This window comes from Micromesistius poutassou (assembly GCF_964030765.1).
Source record: "Micromesistius poutassou genome assembly, chromosome: 12".
Taxonomy (NCBI): Eukaryota; Metazoa; Chordata; class Actinopteri; order Gadiformes; family Gadidae; genus Micromesistius; species Micromesistius poutassou.
Window position 1 is genome coordinate 8,113,939 of NC_140282.1, and position 23,273 is coordinate 8,137,211.

Genomic DNA, 23,273 nt, shown 5'->3' on the forward strand with positions numbered 1-23,273 from the left:
AGTCTGAGAACCAGTGAAGTCTGTTAGAAACAGCATCAATCACACGTTCCTCCGGGTACCAACCACAGAGGAAGGTCCAATACCAGGAGAAAGGAAATACACGATGGAATTAAATGAGAACCCAAAAACAACACATGTCCTACATATCAGCAGATATACATAAATCTATCTAAAATGCCTGCACAATATTTCCATGTAAACAAGTTATTCTCTTCATTAATTCGGCTTTTTGCATTGTGTTTGGCAATTTGTCCTTCATCGATGTGAAACATAGGCTGTGATATGACCAAATGAGTATGTTTGTGTCCCCAAGATAGTACCTATCCCAGTAAAGTGCTCTTCAACCACAGACAACACACCCGGAATACAGTCAGTGTGTGGAATTTGCAATTTAAAAATGTCTTCAATACAAAAACCTGGACAATATGAAACAGACAATCAAGAACTTAACATTTACTGGCTAAAACTCCCCAGCGACGCGGGGACTAGTCTTTGATTCCTGCCTTCTCGTTCTTTGGATGCGTCTGCTCAACAGACACAATCTGTTCAGTTTGGGAGATATGGTGTGTATATATATATATATATATATATATATATATATATATATATATATATATATAATAAAAGTATGCTTTTAATAAAAAACTATTTCTAGAATAAACACAGTGAAATAATCATCTTCCAGAACACTTAACCATCAGCATCACTTCATGGCTTTAAAATACAGCAACTGAACGACCGGACTGACACACGCAGACACACGCTGGTTACATGATTTCAGAATAAAACATGAAACGCGACGGCAGACCGCCTGCTCCACAGAGGACGTTTCAGCACCGCGCAGCTTAGAAAAGTGTAACGTCAGACAGTCGAGAAAAATATAAAGCTATAAATACAATAAATAGTTTTGTTCAGTACTCTTTGGTACTCGTAGGGAAGCTGACGTCATCCCTGAAGTAAAAAGTAAAAAGTCTTCTCGGTTTGAAAGCAGAGAGCCCCCCCCCACCTAGTTTCAGCCCGCGGACCTCCGGGTCACATGACCGCAGACGGGTCACATGACCCCAGACGGCCCCCAGTGACGACCACATAGTGGTGGTGGGGTGAGGGAGACAGCGGGGGGGCCCCAGCGGGGGGCCCCAGCAGCCTCTCCAGGGGGTCCTCAGCCATGCGTCCTCATCACCTCCGTCTCTAATACAGAATCCTCCGGGCTCCTAGATCTTGTTGACGTAGTTGTTTGGGAACAGGCCCTGCTTCCCCCGGATCCTCCCCGTCCACCAGCCCGAGGCGTCTGGGGAACAGAGCAGGAACCCGTTAGCACCTCCACAACCAGGAGGTAGAACCTTCAGGGTCGAGACCCCAGGACCACAATGACCGGACGGTCCAGCAATACGATTTACATTAAGTCAGCAGGCAACCTACCGGGTTAATGCCCTCCTCCCAGCCAATCAGAATCAAGCATTCTTAAACGAAGTAGAATAACAGGATTTTATCCAATGCGACTTACAACCAGCGCTTTAAAATATTGCCCAACATTCACTCATTCATGCACTCATTCACACACCGACGGCAGAGTCGACCACAGAGGGCGACAGCCAGCGGGTCAGGAGCAGTCAGGGTGAGGCGTCTCGCTCAGGGACACCTCCACACTCAGCTAGGAGGAGCCGGGAATCGAACCAGCGACCTTCCGGTCACCAGCCGACCCGCTCTACCTCCTGAGACACATACACGCCCCCATAAGGCCGCAATAAGACCTGAGCAGGCCTGTACTCCTAGCCTGTGGACTTCATGTAAATGCGTCTCAGGCTGATTTGCCTTCATGCAAACGGGCGTGTGCCCAGCGGCCCGCAGCTCTGGGTCCGCTTCAGACCGGTTCTCACCCTCCTTGATGATCTCGATGAGGTCGTCCGCGTTGAAGCTGAGCTCGTCCGTGTCTTGGGCGTCGTAGGCATACAGCGCCCGGCACTGGGGCACCTGGGGGCGGGGCTTAGGGGCCGGCTTGGGGCGCCCGCCGCCAGGGGCGGGCCGGCCGGCTGAGGGCCGGTGGGCCCTGGGGACACAGCGCAGAACAACAAGAGGACATTGGTTTGGTGTCCTGACTTCAAAACAAGGCTTAAGAGAGAGGAGGTCGCCATTCAGATGTCCTGTTGTGTTTATATAGATATAATCTTTGTATTTATTTGTTTTAGTGATAATTTTATTTAATTGTTTTATTTTTTATTTATTCTAGTGTCCTGTTCTGTCTGCAGTAACACTGAATTTAAAAAACGACATCTTGTGCGCAGCCACCAGGTGGCAGCACTGTCACTAGAGGACACATTGACCTGTCCGAGACTATGGACGTTTTGGACTTTAAGCAGAGAGCATTTTCCTGAGCACTGATTCAGGACCAGTAGAATGTCCTGCTCTCTGAAGCACATCGGTTAAAATATATAACAACTGTATAGAGGTTTACACATAACGTTCACTAGCGTGAGAAAAGGCTTCACAAAAAACGTTTGATGACACTTGAAAGATGTGAAACTTGAAAGGCAATTCAAAGATCTGCGAGGGATCTTTGAATCCATGAATGGCCTTATTGAAACACGGCCCTCATCTCAAACCAAGGACGTTTTTGTTTAGTAAGAAGGAAGGACGATGAGTTATAAAAGTTCTGAGAAAAAGGGAATCGAGTCGTCAGGGCCGTCGCGTGTTTGGGGGAGAGAAAAGCATCTTGTGCAGAATGTTCCAGAACACGACTCTTAGTCCAGCTGCCTTTGACAGATTGTTACACCTAGAAACTAACATGTTAGGGAAGGTGTGAACCTCTACCAGGTGTTAATGAAGTACAGGACGCACAGCGCACCACAGAGCTAATCTAGAAACCAGCCACCACCAAAACACTGAACACTCAAACTCACATTCCTCCATTGGAAGCTGTCCGTCTGTCGCCATGACTACAAAGGAATACATTGGCCAAATTATAGCAAGTCCTGGTGATCATTTACTTTAGGGTTTGAACACACTCTGTGTGTGTGTGTGTGTGTGTGTGTGTGAGTGTGTGTGTCTGTAGGTCACTGTGTGTGTGTGTGTGTGTGTGTGTGTCAAATCAATTCTATAATGCACAATATTTCCAGATAAATTGTATCCTGTGAACAACAGGCCTTTAACCTGGTGTGTGGCAGTAGGGCCGACCACAGTCAGGAGATAGACCACAGGTCAGGAGGTAGACCACAGGTCAGGAGATAGACCACAGGTCAGGAGGTAGACCACAGGTCAGGAGATAGACCACAGAGGTCAGGAGGTAGACCACAGGTCAGGAGGTAGACCACAGGTCAGGAGATAGACCACAGGTCAGGAGATAGACCACAGGTCAGGAGGTAGACCCCAGTGTACCTCACCACGTTAATCATGAGCCCTAATCAACCTGACGACCTCCAGCTGGTCGGCCCTACTGCACACCTCTGGGGTGAAGGCCGAAGCACGACTGAGTCACTGGAGACATTCACGAAGCAGACACACAGTAATAATGGTGCCTTCAACCACCCCTCGTATGTGGTGTATTGAGTATCTTCTGACACACACACACACACACACACACACACACACACACACACACACACACACACACACACACACACACACAGTGTCCTGAACCCATGTGATGCCGTGCCCCCCCCCCCCCCCCCCGGTCCTCACCCTGCAGCGCCCTGCTCCGGGACCCTCAGACAGTCCAGGTTGGGGGGCTGCGTGGGGGGTCCGCCCCCCCGGCCGCGGGGCTGCTGGCCCGGGCCACTGGGCAGGCCCGGCTGGGGGGCCCGGCCCCCCGTGGAGGGGGGGGCCCTATGGGAGTTCCTCTGATTGGCGAGCTGGTTGGCGTTCTTGGGGCCGCCGTTCTGGTGGGCGACTGCAGAGGGAGGAAGACAGGAAGTGATGAAGGTCAGAATGACGGGCCGCTCGGTTACTGTTGCTACAGCGACGCGCCGTCCGGGCAATGTCGTGTGTGAGCTCGCTGGTGTAGCGAGTTTTTTTTTTTTTGTTTAATGTACAGCTTTTGTAAATACTTTACTAAAAGTACTAAATACTCGTCTTTTTCTATTTTGTTCTAATACATAGTTCTCTGTTCATATATTCTATGGTAGAGCGGAGGTGACTGTAACACAAGCGTTTCTGATCCGTGGTTGTACTGAGGGCGGTCGGTGAGTTAACCCTGAGCCCCCGGGGCCCCTACCTGGAGGGCCGGGGGCCGACCGGGCCGGGGTGGTCTGGTGGGTCCGGGAGGAGCGGCCCTGGTGAGAGAAGCTCTTCTTGGAGGGACCTGACACACACACACACACACACACACACACACACACACAATGATGTTCTGTTAATGTTATTAATCAGCAGGTGATTGGGTAACCCCATCAGCCAATAGGAGGTCCTCTGCCTCACTAACCGGTCCTGGGGGGGGAGGGGGGTCTACTTACGGGTGGTCTTGGGCAGTCCGGGCCCGATGCTGACCTGAAGGGTCTTACTGGAGGGCTTGAGCACGGCAGTGTCACCCTGACCCTGGACCACCGACACCTGGCGAGACCCCCCCGCACTCAGGAAGCCCCACGTCTCCTTCTTCAGCTTCAGCTCCAGCCTGGGACGGACACACACACACACACACACACACACACACACACACACACACACACACACACACACACACACACACACACACACACACACACACACACACACACACACACACACACACACACACACACACACACACCAGAGGTCATGGATCTACTATAAATATATGATAATTCAATTCAATTCACCTTTATTTAAAGTGTAAAATCACCAAAACATGGTCTCAGAACACTTTACAGGACAACACACACAGAAGAGAGAATTAGAGATGACAATTAGGCCAACATGACAGAACAGCATCAACAACAACAACAACAACAACAACAACAACAACAACAACAACAGAAACAGTTGTTGATATACTATATTCTATCATCACAGCCTATCAAACACTATTTTGCCTCACATTCACCCATTCATTCAGTCACACCCCGACGGCGGAGTCAGCCACGCAGGGCGACAGCCAGCCAGCCGGTCAGGAGCGGCCCCCCCCTCCAGGCAGCGGGCCGGCAGTCTAGTCCGTTCGTGTCGCCATGACAACACCCAGCGCTCTTACGTGTTGCTGAACTTGAGCGGCAGCTTCCTCTGGGTCTTCTCCTCGAAGCGGCGCGACAGCAGGCTGACCAGCTCCGTCTTGAAGACGCACTCCAGCAGGCTGTCGTACTCCTGCTCGTGGAGGATCAGCAGGTCGTCCTGCATGGTGCTGGACGGACACACACACACACGGACACACACGCACACACACAGACACGCACACACACACACAGACACACACACACACACACACAGAGGCACACACACAGAGGCACACACACACAGACACACACACACACACACACACATTTACATTTTACATTCAGGGCATTTATCAGACGCTTTTATCCAGAGACTTACAATAGGGTTAGAAGTACGTCAGAAGAAGTGAAACCATGTACCGCTGTCGGTACAGTAAGGATACAACAGAGAGAGCTAGTTAATGCAGGTGCTACACAATTAAGTACTATGAATAAATACAACATACAGTAAGTGCGTACATTAAGTGACCATGACGTACAATAGTGGGAGGGGGGGACTGGATGGCTATGCAGAGTCTAGGTGAACTCTGAACACACACACACACACACACACACACACACACACACACACACACACACACACACACACACACACACACACACACACACACACACACACACACACACACTTCTGCTCAGAAACAGTGTTTTCCCTGTGGGTGTGAGGTCAATATGAGCTTATATCCTCCATGGCACTCGGCCACTAAGACTCCACTAAGACTTAAAGTAAACTGATGGTATCAAATGAGGTCGTAATGAAAGCCCAGATCTGAACGACGAACAAAAAGCAAATAGAATACATAATACTGCCAGTGAAAGAGAAAAGGACAATGTTGTTTTACAACTCATATACATCTGGTTTGTATTGATTGTGCCTGTGATCAGGTTAGTTCTATAAAAGACCGTTCCCCATGTGTAGTTAGTTTATGTTGAACTATAATCTTTACCACTAGGGAGAGCCACTGCACAGAAACCTTTCATTGGTTGCATGAGAGAGATTCATGAGCATGTGGCCCTTAGGTCTGTCATAATCATAAATCATATTGCTGCCTTGTAAAAGGCATACAACGCAGTATTTGTTTAATGAAGAAAACATTGTATTACATTTAGTTTTGTTGACATAGCCATGTTCCTACTTATTGGCCATTCTACTAGTGTTAATCTATACGATATATGATATATCTCAGTTCTTGGCACTTTTTTCTAACAAATAAAAGTCATACAAACTTGTGAAACACAAAGAATACACAAAGATATACACAAAGAATACACAAAGAGCATAAATAGCCTTATAGTCTTCACTCCTCAGGAATGTATCGCGACTTCTAGACAGAGACCACCAGAGAGCAGCAGGACGGGATGAGGCTCACCTCAGAGACACGGCCAGGATCTTCTCCACCTCGATGCGTCTCTTCAGCACCTCCGTCACCTGCCCCTTCTCTGGGCCCTGCGTCAGCTTCTCCCTCCCCACCAGGTACACACACTTAGGGGTCAGGATCAGGTCCCTCTTGATCGGCTGGAGAGAGGAGGAGGAGGAGGAGCAGGAGCAGGAGGAGGAGGAGGAGGAGGGGAGGATGAGAAGGAAGATGAGGAGGAGGAGGAGGAGGATAAGGAGGGAGAGGAGTAAGAGGAGTAAGAGGAGTAAGAGGAGGAGGAGGAGGAGACAAAGACATTTTGCGGTGACTCTGGTCTGTGAAGCGGACATGAACATGACCCTCAGTGAAGCCCCAGCGCTGCCTCACCTTGAAGCGCCGGTCGTACTTTGTGACTTTGTCCGCAAAGTCTATCTTTTCCCTTTTCCCCAGGAACTGCCGGAGCTCGGGCCGGTCCTCCATGCCCAGGTAGTCACCCACAAAGTTCCTGTTGATGCTGTGTCTCCGTCTCTCCTTCCGGTTCACCAGCAGGTCACAGGCTGGGGGGACCAGAGAGGTATCAGTTTAAATGAAGAAACTAAAAACACTGAAGAAATACAAAATAAGCTATTAAACCGAATGGGTCTTACCTTCCTCCCTCATCTGGACGTACTTCTTGCGGGCCATGTACTTCCTCCAGGCCTTCTGGATCGTCCGGGCGTAGCCGTCAAACTTCCGTTCCCTCGTCTCCTCCAGTAGGAAGAGCTGAGGAGGCAGAGAGAGGCGGACTGAGACACAGAGCAGCACAGAGCAATACACACAGAGCAGCACAGAGCAATACACACAGAGCAACACAGAGCAATACACACAGAGCAATACACCCAGAGCAATCACAACAAACATCACAACCAGAGGACAGAACACACAAGAACCTGGGATACTTCTATGTTTCTATGTGTGTGTGTGTGTGTGTGTGTGTGTGTGTGTAGCCCTGGCCCCTGAGCCAGGATCCTCAGAACAGAGAGGTGCGGCAGCAGTGTGTGTGTGCGTGGAATGTCATTTTGTAATTGAAATAAAATGATGGTCAAACAAAGTTTGATTGAAATCTAAAAAAACATCTAAAATTAACTAACGTGGTTGGGGAACATTTCCCCAGACCAAGGCTAGCATCTCCGCTAGTGGACTAGCTTTCCTCTTCCTCTTGGGCCTCACAACATGGCGTCCTCTCCCTCCCCCCCCCCCCCCCCTCCCAGACTAAACATCCTGCCGTACATATCACCCCTGCCCTGACACGCATGAAGCACAGCCGCCATAATCACAATACATTAACAGAACCGTCTAAAAACAGACCGCATAGCTTCACTACACACCAGTAGGTTTTATTTATTTAGATCTAGTGATTACATCACTGGCCTGATTCTTTATCTCAGACCCGGGCTGACTCTCACTCCCACCACGAGCCTCCGTGATAGCGTCTTAGAATCACAGAGCCGCTCTAATTGCAGGCGGCGAGAGAAGCTGGGTTCATGAAGTAATGACCCGCTGTCCATCACACAGGGAGGCCTGTTTTCATAGGCTGTCAACTTATTTCAGCACCAGACCCGCGTGATATTTAGCTTTCATTAGCCCACTGACTCTTCATTGGGACTTGGCGATTGTAACCATGGTGATCTGGGAGATGGGGGGGGGGGATGGGGTCTCCTCTTGGCAGTGAATGAGTGAACACATTCAGCAACAGCTCCATATGGCCCTCCACTAAGACCGCAGTGTTTGTAGTTTATAGTGTGTGTGTGTGTGTGTGTGTGTGTGTGTGTGTGTGTGTGTGTGTGTGTGTGTGTGTGTGTGTGTGTGTGTGTGTGTGTGTGTAGTTTATAGTGTGCTATACATGCTTCAGTGTGCATGATGTGTACAAATGCAAATGCACGGCCTCACAGACTTCCCAAAAGTGTAGCTCTCATTCCCAGCAAGGGGAACAGCATTACTGGGGAGGAGGAGGAGGAGGAGGAGGAGGAGGAGGAGGAGGAGGAGGAGGAGCCTCTTACAACGTCACACCCACTCTGTGACACACACCACTGGTGCTTGTGTGCGTCTTTGTTCCCAGTGCTGACGTCGTACCACGGACTGGGCCTGGGACTGGGACTGGGACTGGTCTGAGCACGTTTGACCATCTGTGGGTCGGAGGTTTGAGTCCCTCACAGAAGGCCTTTGTAGGCCAAGCTCCTCTTTAAATGAGTTACATTAAGGTACATTAGGTTAAATTGAAGTTACATTGAATTACAGTAGATTACATTAAGGTACATTAGGTTACATTTAAGTTACATTAAGTTACATAAAGTAAGATGAAGTCACATTCGACCTCTTCATTGTTATTTTAGCTCCTGGTTTGAAGCTTTCCATCCATCTTCTTGGAGTATTTCCTAACTGAGGTGTTATTGTGCAGCTGCATGCTCCATGTACAGACTGGGTTATGCTCCATGGTTAAACGTGAAGACATGAGGAGCTTTCGGCGCTGGCATCGCTGGTGTCTCCTCCGTGTTCCTCTGGAGTTGAGCTCTGAGCCCAGCCAGCCCTGCCCCGACCCTGGGCACAGCTCGGGGTTGTGTTGAACTCTGGTCTGGGCTCCATTCCAAACACAGCTCTCTGCTAGACCTTCATCCTGTGTTGAGACTCACCGACTCCGGGGCCTTGATGAAGACCTTGGTGCGTCCCATCTGGTACTGGTCCTGGTCCATGTGGACCGCACGCAGCAGGTGAAGGACCCCCTGCTTCTCGTCTCCGCGCCATGTGGGCCATGACTCCTTGGTGAGGATCGCATACCTGAGGAGAAACAACACGGACTCACTAGAGCTCCACACACAGTGATAGGAACACAGACTCACTAGAGCTCCACACACAGTGATAGGAACACAGACTCACTAGAGCTCCACACACAGTGATAGGAACACAGACTCACTAGAGCTCCACACACAGTGATAGGAACACAGACTCACTAGAGCTCCACACACAGTGATAGGAACACAGACTCACTAGAGCTCCACACACAGTGATAGGAACACAGACTCACTAGAGCTCCACACACAGTGATAGGAACACAGACTCACTAGAGCTCCACACACAGTGATAGGAACACAGACTCACTAGAGCTCCACACACAGTGATAGGAACACAGACTCACTAGAGCTCCACACACAGTGATAGGAACACAGACTCACTAGAGCTCCACACACAGTGATAGGAACACAGACTCACTAGAGCTCCACACACAGTGATAGGAACACAGACTCACTAGAGCTCCACACACAGTGATAGGAACACAGACTCACTAGAGCTCCACACACAGTGATAGAAACAACACAGACTCACTAGAGCTTCACACACACACACACACACACACAGTGATAGAAACAACACAGACTCACTAGAGCTCCACACACAGTGATAGAAACAACACACACACACACACACACACACACACACACACACACACACACACACACACACACACACACACACACACACACACACACACACACACACACACACACACACACACACACACAGTGATAGAAACAACACAGACTCACTAGAGCTCCACACAGACAGTCCTGGAGCTGAGATCTATACAATCACTGTAAGATAATTATAATAAACAAAATGAAAAGTTACGAGACAGAGAGAGGGAGAGGGAGGAAGGAGAGGGAGACCCAAAGATGGCAGAGAGAGAAGGGAGAGAGACACAAAGATGGCAGAGAGAGAGAGAGAGAGAGAGAGAAGACACTAATGAATGGAATTCGCCCGTCTTAATGTAGTTCTAGTCGGTGGAGTTCACCTGTTGAGGAACTTCCTGAAGACCCTCCGGTAGGCGTAGCCGGCACGCCTCACCCTGATGTTCTCCTTCAGCCCGAGGTATTCCACCTGGTGCTTCACCCTGGAGAACCCACCAGAGAGAGAGAGTCACAACACAGGCTGGAACCGTCACTCCCGGTAATGGTAAATGTTAAAAGACACTCCGCTAGGAGGAGCCGGGGATCGAACCAGCGACCTTCCGGTTACCAGCCGACCCGCTCTACATCCTGAGCCACATGCCGCCCATTAATGCCGCCCGTAATAAACTATGTGGTGCGCGTAAGACCATCAGTAACGCGTTATGAGATTTATTCACACACTGTGTCCCCGGTCCCAGCGCCCAACGCTTCAGAACACTCCGGCGCTCCTCTCTCCACCTTCAGATGCCCTCAGAGTGGAGAGGCAATATCATGGTTCTTTATGACTCATTGTATTGAAACAAAGCGCAGTGGGATGCCTCAATGTGTCAGGGCTTCCTGTCCGTGAGTGGTTCCGTGGCTAATTACACCGGCCTGCCCGTAGCCCGCTGGCAACAGGAAGTTGATCAGGGCCTAAACAATAAGAGCGCGCCCGCCGTCAGTACATTAAGTGCCCGGGCTCGATGACCGGGGAAGAAAGGGAGAGGAAGAGGAACCAGAAGGGGGCGGGATCGGGCACTTCCTGTGGAAGGTGCTTTTTGAAACCACAACATAGAATGAGGAGAATAACAACATCATCACCAGGACAAAACAACAAGCTGTGTGGTCACTGTCGATGGGCCAATCACTGGTAACCGGAAGGTTGCTGGTACGATCCCCGGCTCGGTTGAGGTGTCCCTGAGCGAGACGCCTCACCCTGACTGCTCCTGACCCACTGGCTGTCGCCCTGCGTGGCTGACTCCGCCGTCGGTGTGTGAACGTGTGAATGAACGGGTGAATGTGAGGCGATATTGTAAAGCGCTTTGAGCGGCCGCTGGGTAGAAAGGCGTGACAAAAATGCAGTCTGTTCACCATCACAGCAGTGGGCGTGAAAAAGAGCGCTGGTTGGGGACGCGAGTATGAAAGCACGACTGCCTTTATGAGGAGGACAGCATGTGGCGCTGGTCCACCATGGAGCCCACAACCTACCGGCTCTCCTCCCAGTCCCGGGGCTTCTTGGTCTCGTTGGGCTTGATGCAGCGGATGTAGTGTGGGGTGCACTTCATCAGCGTGCTCACCAGGTCGTTGGCCTGTTTCTGCAGAGCGACGACAACCAGCAGTGAGAGACGGACAATGATACTGCACTAGGTGTCTGCTTTAGGGGGATTTCTGTCGAGAGAGAGATTTAAGGATAGTATTGTACATGTGTCATTCATGATGTGCAACATGCCAGTTGAAGAGTGAAGGTTCCGGATGTATGAACTCAGGAGGATGGGAAACAGCAGCAGTAGATGGGGATTTACCTCGCCCGGACAGACGGACGAACAGGTAACCTACCTTTATTTTACTTCCTGCTGTTGTGGGCCGGCCTTTCTTCTCAGCATTCAGGTTCTCCTGGAATAGATTTCTGATGAAGGAGCTGGAGGAGGGGGGCGGGACATGGGGAGAGAGGGGCAGGACATGGGGAGAGAGGGGCAGGACATGGGGAGAGAGGGGCGGGACATAGGTCAGGACGGGCAGAGAGAGAGAGCCAATAGGGCTTCAGGTTGTCACGTCAGTTGAAATGTTGGAACAAATGATTACAAAGTTAAGAGTTTGATTCATTTCTTTACCTATTTTCATCATCTTCAAAGCAACATTGTGTAATTAGCTTGTATCATTATCAGTCCTAATGGAACAATTGTGAAGGGACTCATCCTTTATCGGTCTGGAGCACTTCAAGAATGTGTGTTTAGGAACCAACGAAGGCTGTTCCATAACCAACTTCAAATGAGCAAAGGGGTCATCAAGGGATCGGAGAAGTGTCAGTGGATGTGCTTGTCTCTGTCAGTGGATGTGCTAGTCTTTGTCAGTGGATGTGGATGTGCTAGTCTTTGTCAGTGGATGTGTTAGTCTCTGTCAGTGGATGTGGATGTGCTTGTCTTTGCCTTTGCTTCGGCTTCAGAACAACATTGCAGCACCAACAAAACTCCCCGGTGCCAACATTTCACCGTCGGTCGTTTGGGGCGTGTGGATAAGTACAGTTGTTGCTGCCACTTTGCTGTTGCTACCGCCCTCCACTCCCAGACACCCTAGAGTCTGAAACGCCTCCACTGCAGCGCTGGAGACCAAATGAAAGCCTGCTGTGCTTGTAAAGCGTGGAGTTCTCCTCTAATCACGGCCGATCGCAGCCTCCTGCTCCCTGCTCCACTCTGAGGTCGAGGCGTTTCCTTCCTCACTTCCTCCGAGGCCATTGTGCAACCGTGAGTGTCGGTGCAACAATGTGTCCCAGTGCACAACTGCGTGTATACTGCTTGTGTCTATGTGTGTGTGTGTGTGTCTGGGGGGGAATTTGTAAAGCCTTGTATAGGGGGGAGGGGGGGGGGGGGTAAGACAGACAGCCCCCTCTTGCTGGAGGGAGACACACCCCCAATAGAACGGGGTTAGTGGTGGCTGAGAGAGAGAGAGAGAGAGAGAGACCCCCAGCAGAACGGGGTTAGTGGTGGCTGAGAGAGAGAGAGAATGGAAGAGAGAGAGAGAGAGAGAGAGAGAGAGAGAGAGAGAGAGAATGGAAGAGAGAGAGAGAGAGAGAGAGAGAGAGAGAGAGAGAGAGAGAGAGAGAGAGAGAGAGAGAGAGAGAGAGAGAGAGAGAGAGAGAGAGAGAGCCCCAGCAGAACGGGGTTAGTGGTGGCTGAGGGCGGTGGGGCACAGAGACACAGGCTGTTTGCACAGATGGTCACTGACTCTAAGAAACTCTAAGACGGTGCGGCCCGGTCTCTCCTCTCCCCCCTCCTCCCCCCCCGGGGAGAGGAGGGGGTCAGGGGGGAGAGACCCCCACCCCCCCCCCCCCCCGCCACCCATATCGGGGAGGGGGTGGGAGGGGCCAGCCCGCACGCGTCCATTGTCTCCGCTGCAGCTGCACTCTGAGGTCTGGAGGCCCAACACGATGAAAGCCACGTGTGTGACAATAGAACCAGGAGGAGCTGGGAGGAACTGGGAGGAACTGGGAGGAGCCACTCACATCTCACTGCTCTGCATCAGCTCGATGAGGTCGCTGAACAGAACGTCACGGTTCCTCTCACAGAATCCCTCAGCGTCGTAGGAGACCTGGGAGAGAGGGAGGGAGGGAGGGAGGGAGGGAGGGAGGGAGAGTGAGAGGAGGAGGGAGAGAGGGAGGGAGGGAGAGGGGGAGAGAGAGAGAGGGAGGGAGGGAGAGGAGAGAGAAAGAGGGAAGGAGGGAGGGGAGAGAGAAAGAGGAGAGAGAGAGGGAGGGAGGGAGGGAGGGAGGGAGGGAGGGAGGGAGGGATGGAGAGAGAGAGAGAGAATGATAACCTGGAGTTAATTATTATCAGTGTGCTGTTGACCTGGCAGCAGGTGGCCCGGGGGAATGACAAAAGAGAACAAGGTGTGGGAGAGTGAAACAAAACGAAGAGGAGTATGCACAGAAGGAATGCGCCCGACAGGTTTGTCTGGGTGCATTCCTTCAGAGATCGAGTCAACAGAGTTCTTCCTGTTGGACGTAGCTCTGGACTGAAGTCATGCTCCCCCGAGACTCGGAGACACAGCTCATTAGTTCTAGGCCGGCCGCCGGCCCCCATCTGGAGAGAACACGGGTACGACCGACCGTCCGCAAATACCCCATCAAATAAAGACTGAACTTCTGATTAATGGTCAACTGAATGCATTTACACCGCCCTTTTCTAACCAGTGGCCAGAGCGCCAAAGCGCTTTACAATACTGCCTCACATTCACCCATTCATGCACACATTCACACCGACAGTGGAGTCAGCCATGCAGGGCGACAGCCAGCTGGTCAGGAGTAGTCAGGGTGAGGCGTCTCGCTCAGGGACACCACGACACTCAGCTAGGAGGAGCCGGGGATCGAACCAACAACCCTCCGGTGACCAGCCGACCCGCTCTACCTCCTGAGCCACACGCCGCCCTGACCCATTCTCACGGTGGGATGCTGGCGGTCGCCGTGGTGACGGCCCCAGAGGAGGAGAGAGGAGGGGGAGCCACGGACCTTGCCGGCGTAGTGGTGGATGATGAAGCCCTGGTTCCAGCTGTTGAAGTGCTCGTGGGAGTTGATGGCGACGCGCAGCTTCTGCAGCATGGTCTGGTCGGCACCCTCGCCCACGGCGTGCATGGTGGCGCACACGTCGTCCAGGATGGAGAGGATCCCCGGGGGGTTCTGGGGGGGGGACACAGGGCACAGGGTCAGACACCTCACCATGAGGAGGTCCCTCACACAGACCCATGTCAGCATGTCGAAATGATTAGTCGTAATTAATCGTAAATGTAAACGCTTTTAACCCAAAGCGACTCACAATAAGTCCATTTGTCAGGAGAAAGAGAGACAGCAATACAGTATATCTCTGTGGGTACAGTAAGGATGTTCATAGAGAGATGCTTTACACGACGACCTGCGTTACATAATTAACATTCATCAGGTTGAGTCCTAGGGACTTAATTACGCCTCCTTCGTGTTAACCTTTGTATTCATCATTTCAGGGCGGGGCCGAGCTGGGAATCAGACTGAACACTCCCCCAGTGATGTCACGCAGCTGCACATAGCTCCATTCAGCCTGTGTGTGTGTGTGTGCCTATGTGTGTGTGTGTGTGTGTGAGCGCGTGTGTCTATGTGTGTGTGAGCCTATGTGTGTGTGAGTGTGTGTGTCTATGTGTGTGTGTGTGTGTGTGTGTGTGACTATGTGTGTGTGAGCATGTGTGAGCATGAGCATGTGTGTGTGTGTGTGTGTGTGTGTGTGCGTGTGCGTGCGCCTGTGTGCATCTGCCTGTGTGCGTGGGCTGCTCTAGGGGCCACAGTAGCAGCAGTGTCTCTCTGCTTGTGGGGCCAACAGTGAACACAGGGTTCAGTTTAAAGACACCAGTACACGTGGCTCAGCCGGGGGGGGGGGGGCTGAGAGGCTAATGGTCAGCGAGCCCCCCCCCCCCCCCCCCCCCAACCCTGCTCTGATAGAGGAGGGCTTTAAGCGCTGGTGGGGGATTGGGTGGATTAGAGCCCTCAGTGAGAGAGGTGTCTAATGAGGAGGGAGAGAGGTGTCTGATGAGGAGGGAGAGAGGTGTCTGATGAGGAGGGAGAGAGGTGTGTGATGAGGAGGGAGAGAGGTGTGTGATGAGGAGGGAGAGAGGTGTGTGATGAGGAGGGAGAGAGGTGTCTGATGAGGAGGGAGAGAGGTGTCTAATGAGGAGGGAGAGAGGTGTCTGATGAGGAGGGAGAGAGGTGTCTGATGAGGAGGGAGAGAGGTGTGTGATGAGGAGGGAGAGAGGTGTCTGATGAGGAGGGAGAGAGGTGTCTGATGAGGAGGGAGAGAGGTGTCTGATGAGGAGGGAGAGAGGTGTGTGATGAGGAGGGAGAGAGGTGTCTGATGAGGAGGGAGAGAGGTGTCTGATGAGGAGGGAGAGAGGTGTGTGATGAGGAGGGAGAGAGGTGTGTGATGAGGAGGGAGAGAGGTGTGTGATGAGGAGGGAGAGAGGTGTGTGATGAGGAGGGAGAGAGGTGTCTGATGAGGAGGGAGAGAGGTGTCTAATGAGGAGGGAGAGAGGTGTCTGATGAGGAGGGAGAGAGGTGTCTGATGAGGAGGGAGAGAGGTGTGTGATGAGGAGGGAGAGAGGTGTGTGATGAGGAGGGAGAGAGGTGTCTGATGAGGAGGGAGAGAGGTGTGTGATGAGGAGGGAGAGAGGTGTGTGATGAGGAGGGAGAGAGGTGTGTGATGAGGAGGGAGAGAGGTGTGTGATGAGGAGGCGTGTCAGAGGCAGCCAGAGGAGGGGGGGTGTAACAGACCAGGCTGAATCCTAAATGACTTACATAAGTGACCTGGGATGGCATCTCAGGCCCTCCCAGGTCACTTATGTAAGTCATTTCGGATTCAGCCTGGATTGGTTGGAAGAGTTCCTTGTGAGATGAGCAAATAAAACGTTGTTCGTCCTTGCACTTAAAAATAGTACTTAGCATTGTGTAGCGTGTTATCCTAGCTATCTCTGTTGCGTACGGGGAATGGGTTAACCTAGTGATGGTTAGTGTATACGGGGAATGGGTTAACCTAGTGATGGTTAGTGTATACGGGGAATGGGTTAACCTAGTGATGGTTAGTGTATACGGGGAATGGGTTAACCTAGTGATGGTTAGTGCTTGGCACTTGGTTCTATGAACATCCTCACTGTACCGACATTGTTGTTTCTCTTTCTTCTGACTAATGGACTTATTGTGAGTCTCTTTGGATCAAAGCGTCTGCTGACTGCTGATGTAAATGTAAATCAAAGAGCGGAGCGGCCTCCTGAGGTCCAGAGTGAACTGGAGGAAGACGCACCAGCTTGCTCTCGATGAGGTCGCAGACGATCTTGTTGTTGAAGTACTCGATGGCCGTCCACTTGATGCCCTCCTGGACGTACTCCTCCTACGGAGCCACAGGAGGGAGGAGAGGAGGTCAGCGCCTCACAGCAGGAGGGGAGGAGGACAGCGGGTAGGGGGGGAGCGGTGGGGAGGAGGAGAACCAGGAGGAGTTACCTGCTCTGCTTTGAGCGTCAGCTCGATGAAGATCTGCTGCAGCTTCTCATTCACGAAGTTGATGCAGAACTGCTCAAAGCCATTTTTCTACCGAGAAAAGAAGTTAGGACAACGGTTTAACCATGATGTACTAAACTAGAAGTACGAGAAATCATAATAATCAATCTGACCGTCTATACACAGTGTGCATGAACCATGGAACGCATCACCGACTTAGTTCAATAACTTCTTAATCATCAGTGGAAAGTTCAAACTTAATTCAGACAATACAAGGTGGAACTATTTAATTATCCAAGGAGGAAACACCTTATCAGACTGTTCACCCTTTTTGTAGACACAATCATTAATCAGATTATAAAATGTCCCCTGCTCTCTTAATTAGGAGGTAAATCATTAAGCCCTCTGAGCTGTGTTTAATCGTGCTTAAGGCTTAACGCATTAATCCGAGGCCACAGAGTAACGTTTTAAAGACCCACGTTAACTCCTTAAAAAGAACAATAGCACTCACTTGAAAGATCTCAAATCCGTAGATATCCAACACTCCGATGTTGAGTTCCTGGTAATCTTTCACCACTGCTTTGTTGATTGACTGAAATTAAAAAAAATAATGATTGATTCAGCAATTACTAATTAATGATGAGCTCACACTACAGGACTTTGCCATTACCCTGACCAACCCCTTCACTCAGGAAATAGTTAAGATAGGCAAACATTTCCTACACGCCCCCTGTTTCCCATCACTTAGGGTCTGATTGTCTGTGTCGAATGCTGACACCAGTTTGCGTCATTGGTCCAGTTGTGAGCTGGAGTTCTTCTGTTCTCCGCTGCAGTGAAACGCTGAGGGGCATCAGGACCGTCATGTACCACCTCTGAGAGGCCTGGCTCTGCCCCTGACCACAACAAGCCCTACAGAGAAGCTCTGCTTTGTTCTTCACCTTCGATTCTGTCTGTCTGTTATGGGGTCTAATCAGGTCTCCAGGAGGAGTTCTGCTCTGAACCCTCGTTTTGAGCAGAGAACCATGGAGTGCCGCTAAGAGGTTGTTGTGTTGGACCAAAGAAAGCTCAGTGTTATCTAACAGATTGTGGTGAGGGAGGGTTTAGATTGGACCAACTACAGGGAATGTTTCCTGCAACCACTCAGGGTGAGACTTCTCTAAGAGCGAGACGCGGTCAGACACGATAACAAACATGGATCAAGCAAGAAGGTCAAGAAGACATATTCATTTCTCTTCAGGGATCCTTTCCATTAGGCGGTCAGACACTTAGAATCTGAGTGTCTCTCTTTCTGAAAGCTGAGCTCTGAAAGTCTGAGCTGTCAGTAGCAAAGACCAGTGTTTTAAGAGGACTTATGTTGACGATGTCCAAAGTGTTATGAAGCTGCTTCATAACACTTAGAGAGCCAGGAGGACCTCCACCACTCCATCTCCACATCCCTCCTCTCTCTACCACCTCTCTCTCTCTCCCTTGCTCACCCCCCCTCTCCTTCCTCCCTCTCTTTGTCCCTCCCTCCTTCACTACTCTTCCTCCAGCAGTGGCTCAATACTGGACCAACGTCAGAAAGGTTTGGTACATCGGTTTGCACATCGGTCACCTAGACCAAAACGAGGGGAAACTAGGGTCCAGGGTAGAACAATCCCACCCATCTCACAGACTGTATTCTACCCTGCCGGGATCACCACCCGTTGTAGACACAACGGGTGGTGATCCCGGCACCACCCACCACCCGTTGTAGACACCGCAGTGAGACACCCAGCCTCCCCTTAACCAGCGCCGTACCTCCACCTCCACCTCCACCTCTCACCCACCCATCACAATCCATCTCCCGTTGTAAACCACCCAGCCTCCCTTTAACCAGTGCCATACCTCCACCTCCCGTTGTAAACCACCCAGCCTCCCTTTAACCAGCGCCGTACCTCCACCAGGAAGTCGAAGAGGCGTGAGTGCAGGGCCTTGGAGAGGGCGTCGCGGGTGTAGCAGGCCTGCTCCACGTTGAGCGTCACATCGATGGACTCCAGGGCGCTGCCCCACTTGCTGTCCATCTTCCTGCTGGTCAGCTTCTCCTTCAGGCGCTTCTGGTCGATGCCCAGCAGGAACGCAGGGAACGCCAGGACTGGAGACAACGGTTCAGAAGGTTCAGACGTTAATGTGGGAACCAGATGTCTGGTGTCTCTGTTGTCGTCCTTTAGATGAACGTACTAGGTTAGGGTTAGAGTTAGAGTTACCTATAAATCACGGTACACTCGATTTATAGAGCCATGGTTTTGTTGTTGACGGTGATGGTAACTGCAGTACCTTCAGTATTAAAGTACTAAAACATGACTTATTGTCATCATGATTCAATCTCTATGGAGGCCATTTGAGTTGGTCGTGTTTTCTTCATTTCTTTAATACGTTTGTTTGATGATTCAAATAGACTTTTCTTGCGTCATGCAGCCACAGTAGAGGCCTTTGTTTCAGCTCCAACATGAGCGGAGACGACCTTTGCAGTCAATAAGGAAACGTGCAGACGAAGTGTGGACTCTTTAGGGACGTCCTTCACCAACAGGAAGGTGGGAAATTCTTTGGGTTGTTTCGAAATCGGAGGAATGACTATTAATACTAATAATGATAATAATAATAGTAACTAGGGGAATTCCGGCAACTTTGCAGAGCCCTGTTTGCATGGGATTGGGTATATACCCCACATCTGAAAACTTTTGACCAGTCCACCGCGGACGCATTACCAATCCATAATATTAATAGCCAACCGCAACAATAACAATAGGCACCCACAGCGTCTGACTCTATAAAACGTCTTAAAGAGAGGGATAGCAACAAAGGAAAAGCAGCCTAGCTACCTAGCCAGCGCTAGCGGTGGACTGGGCTTCTGAACGGGGGGGGCTTCTGGAGGGGCTGAGTGTGCCATAGATCATTAGCTCTAACCTGGCAGTGACACGTCCCCTGAGAACCCCTCCCTGCCTTATTGCAGTGACTCACTTCCCCTGGAAGGAAATGGTTCTCAGGCCTCGCGTCCAGCGGTGTCTGGGAATGCATCAGGTTTCTGCAGTAGCTCTTCTGCTGGGACTGTGGTGGAGCGGGTGTCTACCTAAGCATGTGGAAAAGCCCCGACTTACGCCGAGATGGAGCCCAGAAGAGAGTAGAATGTACTGGAAACTTATTGGGTGTTTTGAGAAGGAATAAACTCAACTATTTTTATCTGTGAATAAGCTGCATGACAAAAATGAGCAAAGGACCCTGAGCTGACAGCGGCGCTGAGGCTGAGTGGGTCTCCTGGTGCTGCTCTACTTTAGCACGGAGCACTAGAAGAGTCGCCACATGTGCTACACGGCAAAACAAACATGTGAGATTCAAAGGAGCAGGAAAGACAGAGATTATGGAGAACCCATATTAGGTCAGAGCCGACCGGGAGCCGTGACCCGGGACTCGTACCCTGGCCCTCAGGGCCGTGACCCTGGCCTCGCACCCTGACCAATAGTTTATCACCAACCAACCTGGTTGTTTTCCTTGTTGGTTCCACTGGTTGTTTGCCATCATTTACACACACATGTTCACGCCAAACTCTCTTCATCAGAATCGACACAACTCAATTAACCTGACAAATGATGTCATCAACGGAGGTCCACGTCACGCCAGGAGAGACCGTCTGTGAAGGTTTGCTGCCCCAGACCGGAGTGGTTCTTTAACGTTAAAACACTCACACTCCTCGCTGTCCACGGCGGCGTAGTTCCCCGCCTCCCTGAAGGTGATGTTCCCGAGGTGCAGCACGCCGGCCACCAGCTGCAGCACCATGCCGCGGTCCTCTGCAGAGATGCCGATCACCCCCATGGCATGCTGGGAAATGGAGAAAGCCACCCATTGTTAAAGCCGGCGCTGTTGAGGCAGTTTACATAGTCCTGCGGTAGCGAGCTCGTGTCCATTAATTAGTCTCCTTGTGGTTTTACTGGTAAACAGAAACAGGTGGAGGCGGTATGGAAGGTAAACACAGGGGGGAACAGAGGGGCTGAGGACTCGTAACGCTCTCCCAGTGACGCACTCCTCCCTGGATCAGGAGAGCTATGAGCTAAGCTACGCTGGTGTTAGCCGTTGTTGTAATAGCGATGTGGTAGAGGAACAGTAGCACAGACGTAGCACAGCTACGCAGTAGCACACACACACACACACACACACACACACAGTAGCACATTCATGGGCTGTAAAGGACGTGCGCCAAAGTTGTGACCTTCTGTTGAGTCGACGCAGCCGCAAGGGGCTGTGATTGGTCTGCTCACTAAAACCCGACGCAGAACCATAAAGGTTCACGACTGCGTCTGCGTGGTCCTTGTGTTGCGTGAACGTGGAACCAAATTCAGCCCTTCACTCTCTTCTGTCTCAGACAGACAGACGAGTAGATACAAAGACAGACAGGCCAACAAGCCGACAGACAGACAGACAGACAGACAGGAACGTGGCTCAGACCTACCACCGTCTCCTGGAAGTCGCTCTTGTCGTTGATGTCGTCCACCTTGTAGGAGCCCGACTGGTTGAGGTAGCTGTAGTAGTCCAGGCTGGTGATCCCCAGACTCTTCTTCTGCTCTGCACTGGCCCCTTCTATCAACTGCAGACACACGCGCACACACACACGCACACGCACACACACACACACACACACACACACACACAATAAACAGACACACAAAATAAACAGATGAATAACAGAAAGGCGTGCTCCATTCGCGTGTGAAAACATAATGAAGTCCTTCAGAGTGAACGTGTTAATCGTCTCTTTATACAACAAACGTGACGGGTGTTCATTCTCTTTATTCTCTGATCCCCTCAGAACCACCGGAGCCTTCCAGAGCAGTCGGCCCGTCGGCGGGGGCCCACAGCCTCACCTGGTAGAAGATGTGGAAGCTCCTCTCCCCGGGATTACGCATCACCACGCGGGACTTCTCCAGCAGGAAGTTGGAGATCTTCCCCCCGTCCGGTTCGCCCCCGGAGCTGAACTGGATCTCAAAGTATTTCCCCTGGAGGAGGAGGAGAGACCAGTTCTCAGTATCACTCGTACCGAGAACTATAAAACGGAGATCACAGAACCGTGTGTTCTGTGAGAGGGGGCCGTGTGTGTGTGTGTGTGTGTGTGTGTGTGTGTGTGTGTGTGTGTGTGTGTGTGTGTGTGTGTGTGTGTGTGTGTGTGTCCTCAGGAAGGTCAAGACAATGCAAGGGACTTTTTTTATTCTACGTTTAAATGACCGCAGCCCAATGAAACAACTGCAGCACAGTTCCAGATGAGGTGCTGGTAATGGAGTGTCTTAGAAATGTGTTTATTATTCCCAGAATGACACACAGACGAAGACACACACACACACACACACACACACACACACACACACACACACACACACACACACACACACACACACACACACACACACACACACACACACACACACACACACACACACACACACACACACAGGAAGAGGAGATGAAACACACAGCTTTACAATAGTGTGTCACAAGTGGGAGTTGGGATCTAAAGATGGTGAACAGAAGTATTAGACATGAGCCGTTTAAAGTGTGCAGGAGCAACTGGTAGCCAGAGGGAGAAACAGAGTGACACAGCGTTTCTCCCCTAAAGCTCCTGTCTGGGTACATCTGTTTCCACCACACATGGCTTCTAATGTGTAAAGTCTGCAGAGTTTAAATGTATGAATAAGTGTCAGGTTGTAGGTTTTATCCCCTAAACAAACACATCGCAGACCGCTGCTGCAGCTTTTCTCTTGACACAACTCTTTTTTTAATCCTGAACAGAAGTGATGTTTACTTGGTTGACCAAAATACCAGATTTAAACGTAGCATCTGCAGAAAGATCCGCACTAATAACATGACGTCAGGTCCAGTCTCAGCATGTTGGGGAATGAAAACAAGAAGAGGTGAGAAAGTCTTACGAATCTGCTGGAGTTGTTGTTCCTCACGGTCTTGGCGTTCCCGAAGGCCTCCAGCAGAGGGTTGGACTGCAGGATGATGTCTTTGACATGCTGTCAGGAGACACGATGGAGACGTGAGCAACAGACATGGTCAGGTGAGGCACAGACCACACGCTCACTCACTCACTCACACAGTCAGTCAGTCAGTCAGTCAGTCAGTCAGTCAGTCAGTCAGTCAGTCAGTCAGTCAGTCAGTCAGTCAGTCAGTCAGTCAGTCAGTCAGTCAGTCAGTCAGTCACAAACACACACACATTGAAAGAGACAGAAATACTTAGTAGTTATTCTTGGATCCTATCAGCATTTATTTCTGG

General features: G+C 50.9%; 1 protein-coding gene across 2 annotated transcripts in view; it reads right to left on the reverse strand.

Moving 5' to 3' along the window:
* Positions 1-590: 590 nt before the first annotated feature.
* Positions 591-23,273, reverse strand: part of myo1ea (myosin IEa) — a 36,934-nt gene continuing 14,251 nt past the window's right edge. Inside the window, exons 6-29 of one of the 2 annotated variants that reach the window (XM_084476457.1) lie at positions 22,924-23,013; positions 21,868-21,999; positions 21,456-21,590; positions 20,695-20,827; positions 18,910-19,106; positions 17,505-17,585; positions 16,997-17,083; positions 16,800-16,886; positions 14,492-14,659; positions 13,490-13,575; positions 11,827-11,908; positions 11,479-11,585; positions 10,356-10,454; positions 9,199-9,343; positions 7,177-7,291; positions 6,917-7,086; positions 6,545-6,690; positions 5,156-5,302; positions 4,446-4,603; positions 4,208-4,294; positions 3,676-3,883; positions 2,898-2,933; positions 1,878-2,047; positions 591-1,288 (exon numbers count right to left, since the gene is read on the reverse strand). In XM_084476457.1, the coding sequence (XP_084332583.1) occupies positions 1,212-1,288; positions 1,878-2,047; positions 2,898-2,933; positions 3,676-3,883; positions 4,208-4,294; positions 4,446-4,603; positions 5,156-5,302; positions 6,545-6,690; positions 6,917-7,086; positions 7,177-7,291; positions 9,199-9,343; positions 10,356-10,454; positions 11,479-11,585; positions 11,827-11,908; positions 13,490-13,575; positions 14,492-14,659; positions 16,800-16,886; positions 16,997-17,083; positions 17,505-17,585; positions 18,910-19,106; positions 20,695-20,827; positions 21,456-21,590; positions 21,868-21,999; positions 22,924-23,013 (2,943 nt within the window). In that variant the 3' untranslated portion in view covers positions 591-1,211. The remainder of the gene's footprint in view (positions 1,289-1,877; positions 2,048-2,897; positions 2,934-3,675; positions 3,884-4,207; positions 4,295-4,445; positions 4,604-5,155; positions 5,303-6,544; positions 6,691-6,916; positions 7,087-7,176; positions 7,292-9,198; positions 9,344-10,355; positions 10,455-11,478; positions 11,586-11,826; positions 11,909-13,489; positions 13,576-14,491; positions 14,660-16,799; positions 16,887-16,996; positions 17,084-17,504; positions 17,586-18,909; positions 19,107-20,694; positions 20,828-21,455; positions 21,591-21,867; positions 22,000-22,923; positions 23,014-23,273) is intronic. The other variant, XM_084476458.1, reaches the window with a different exon arrangement.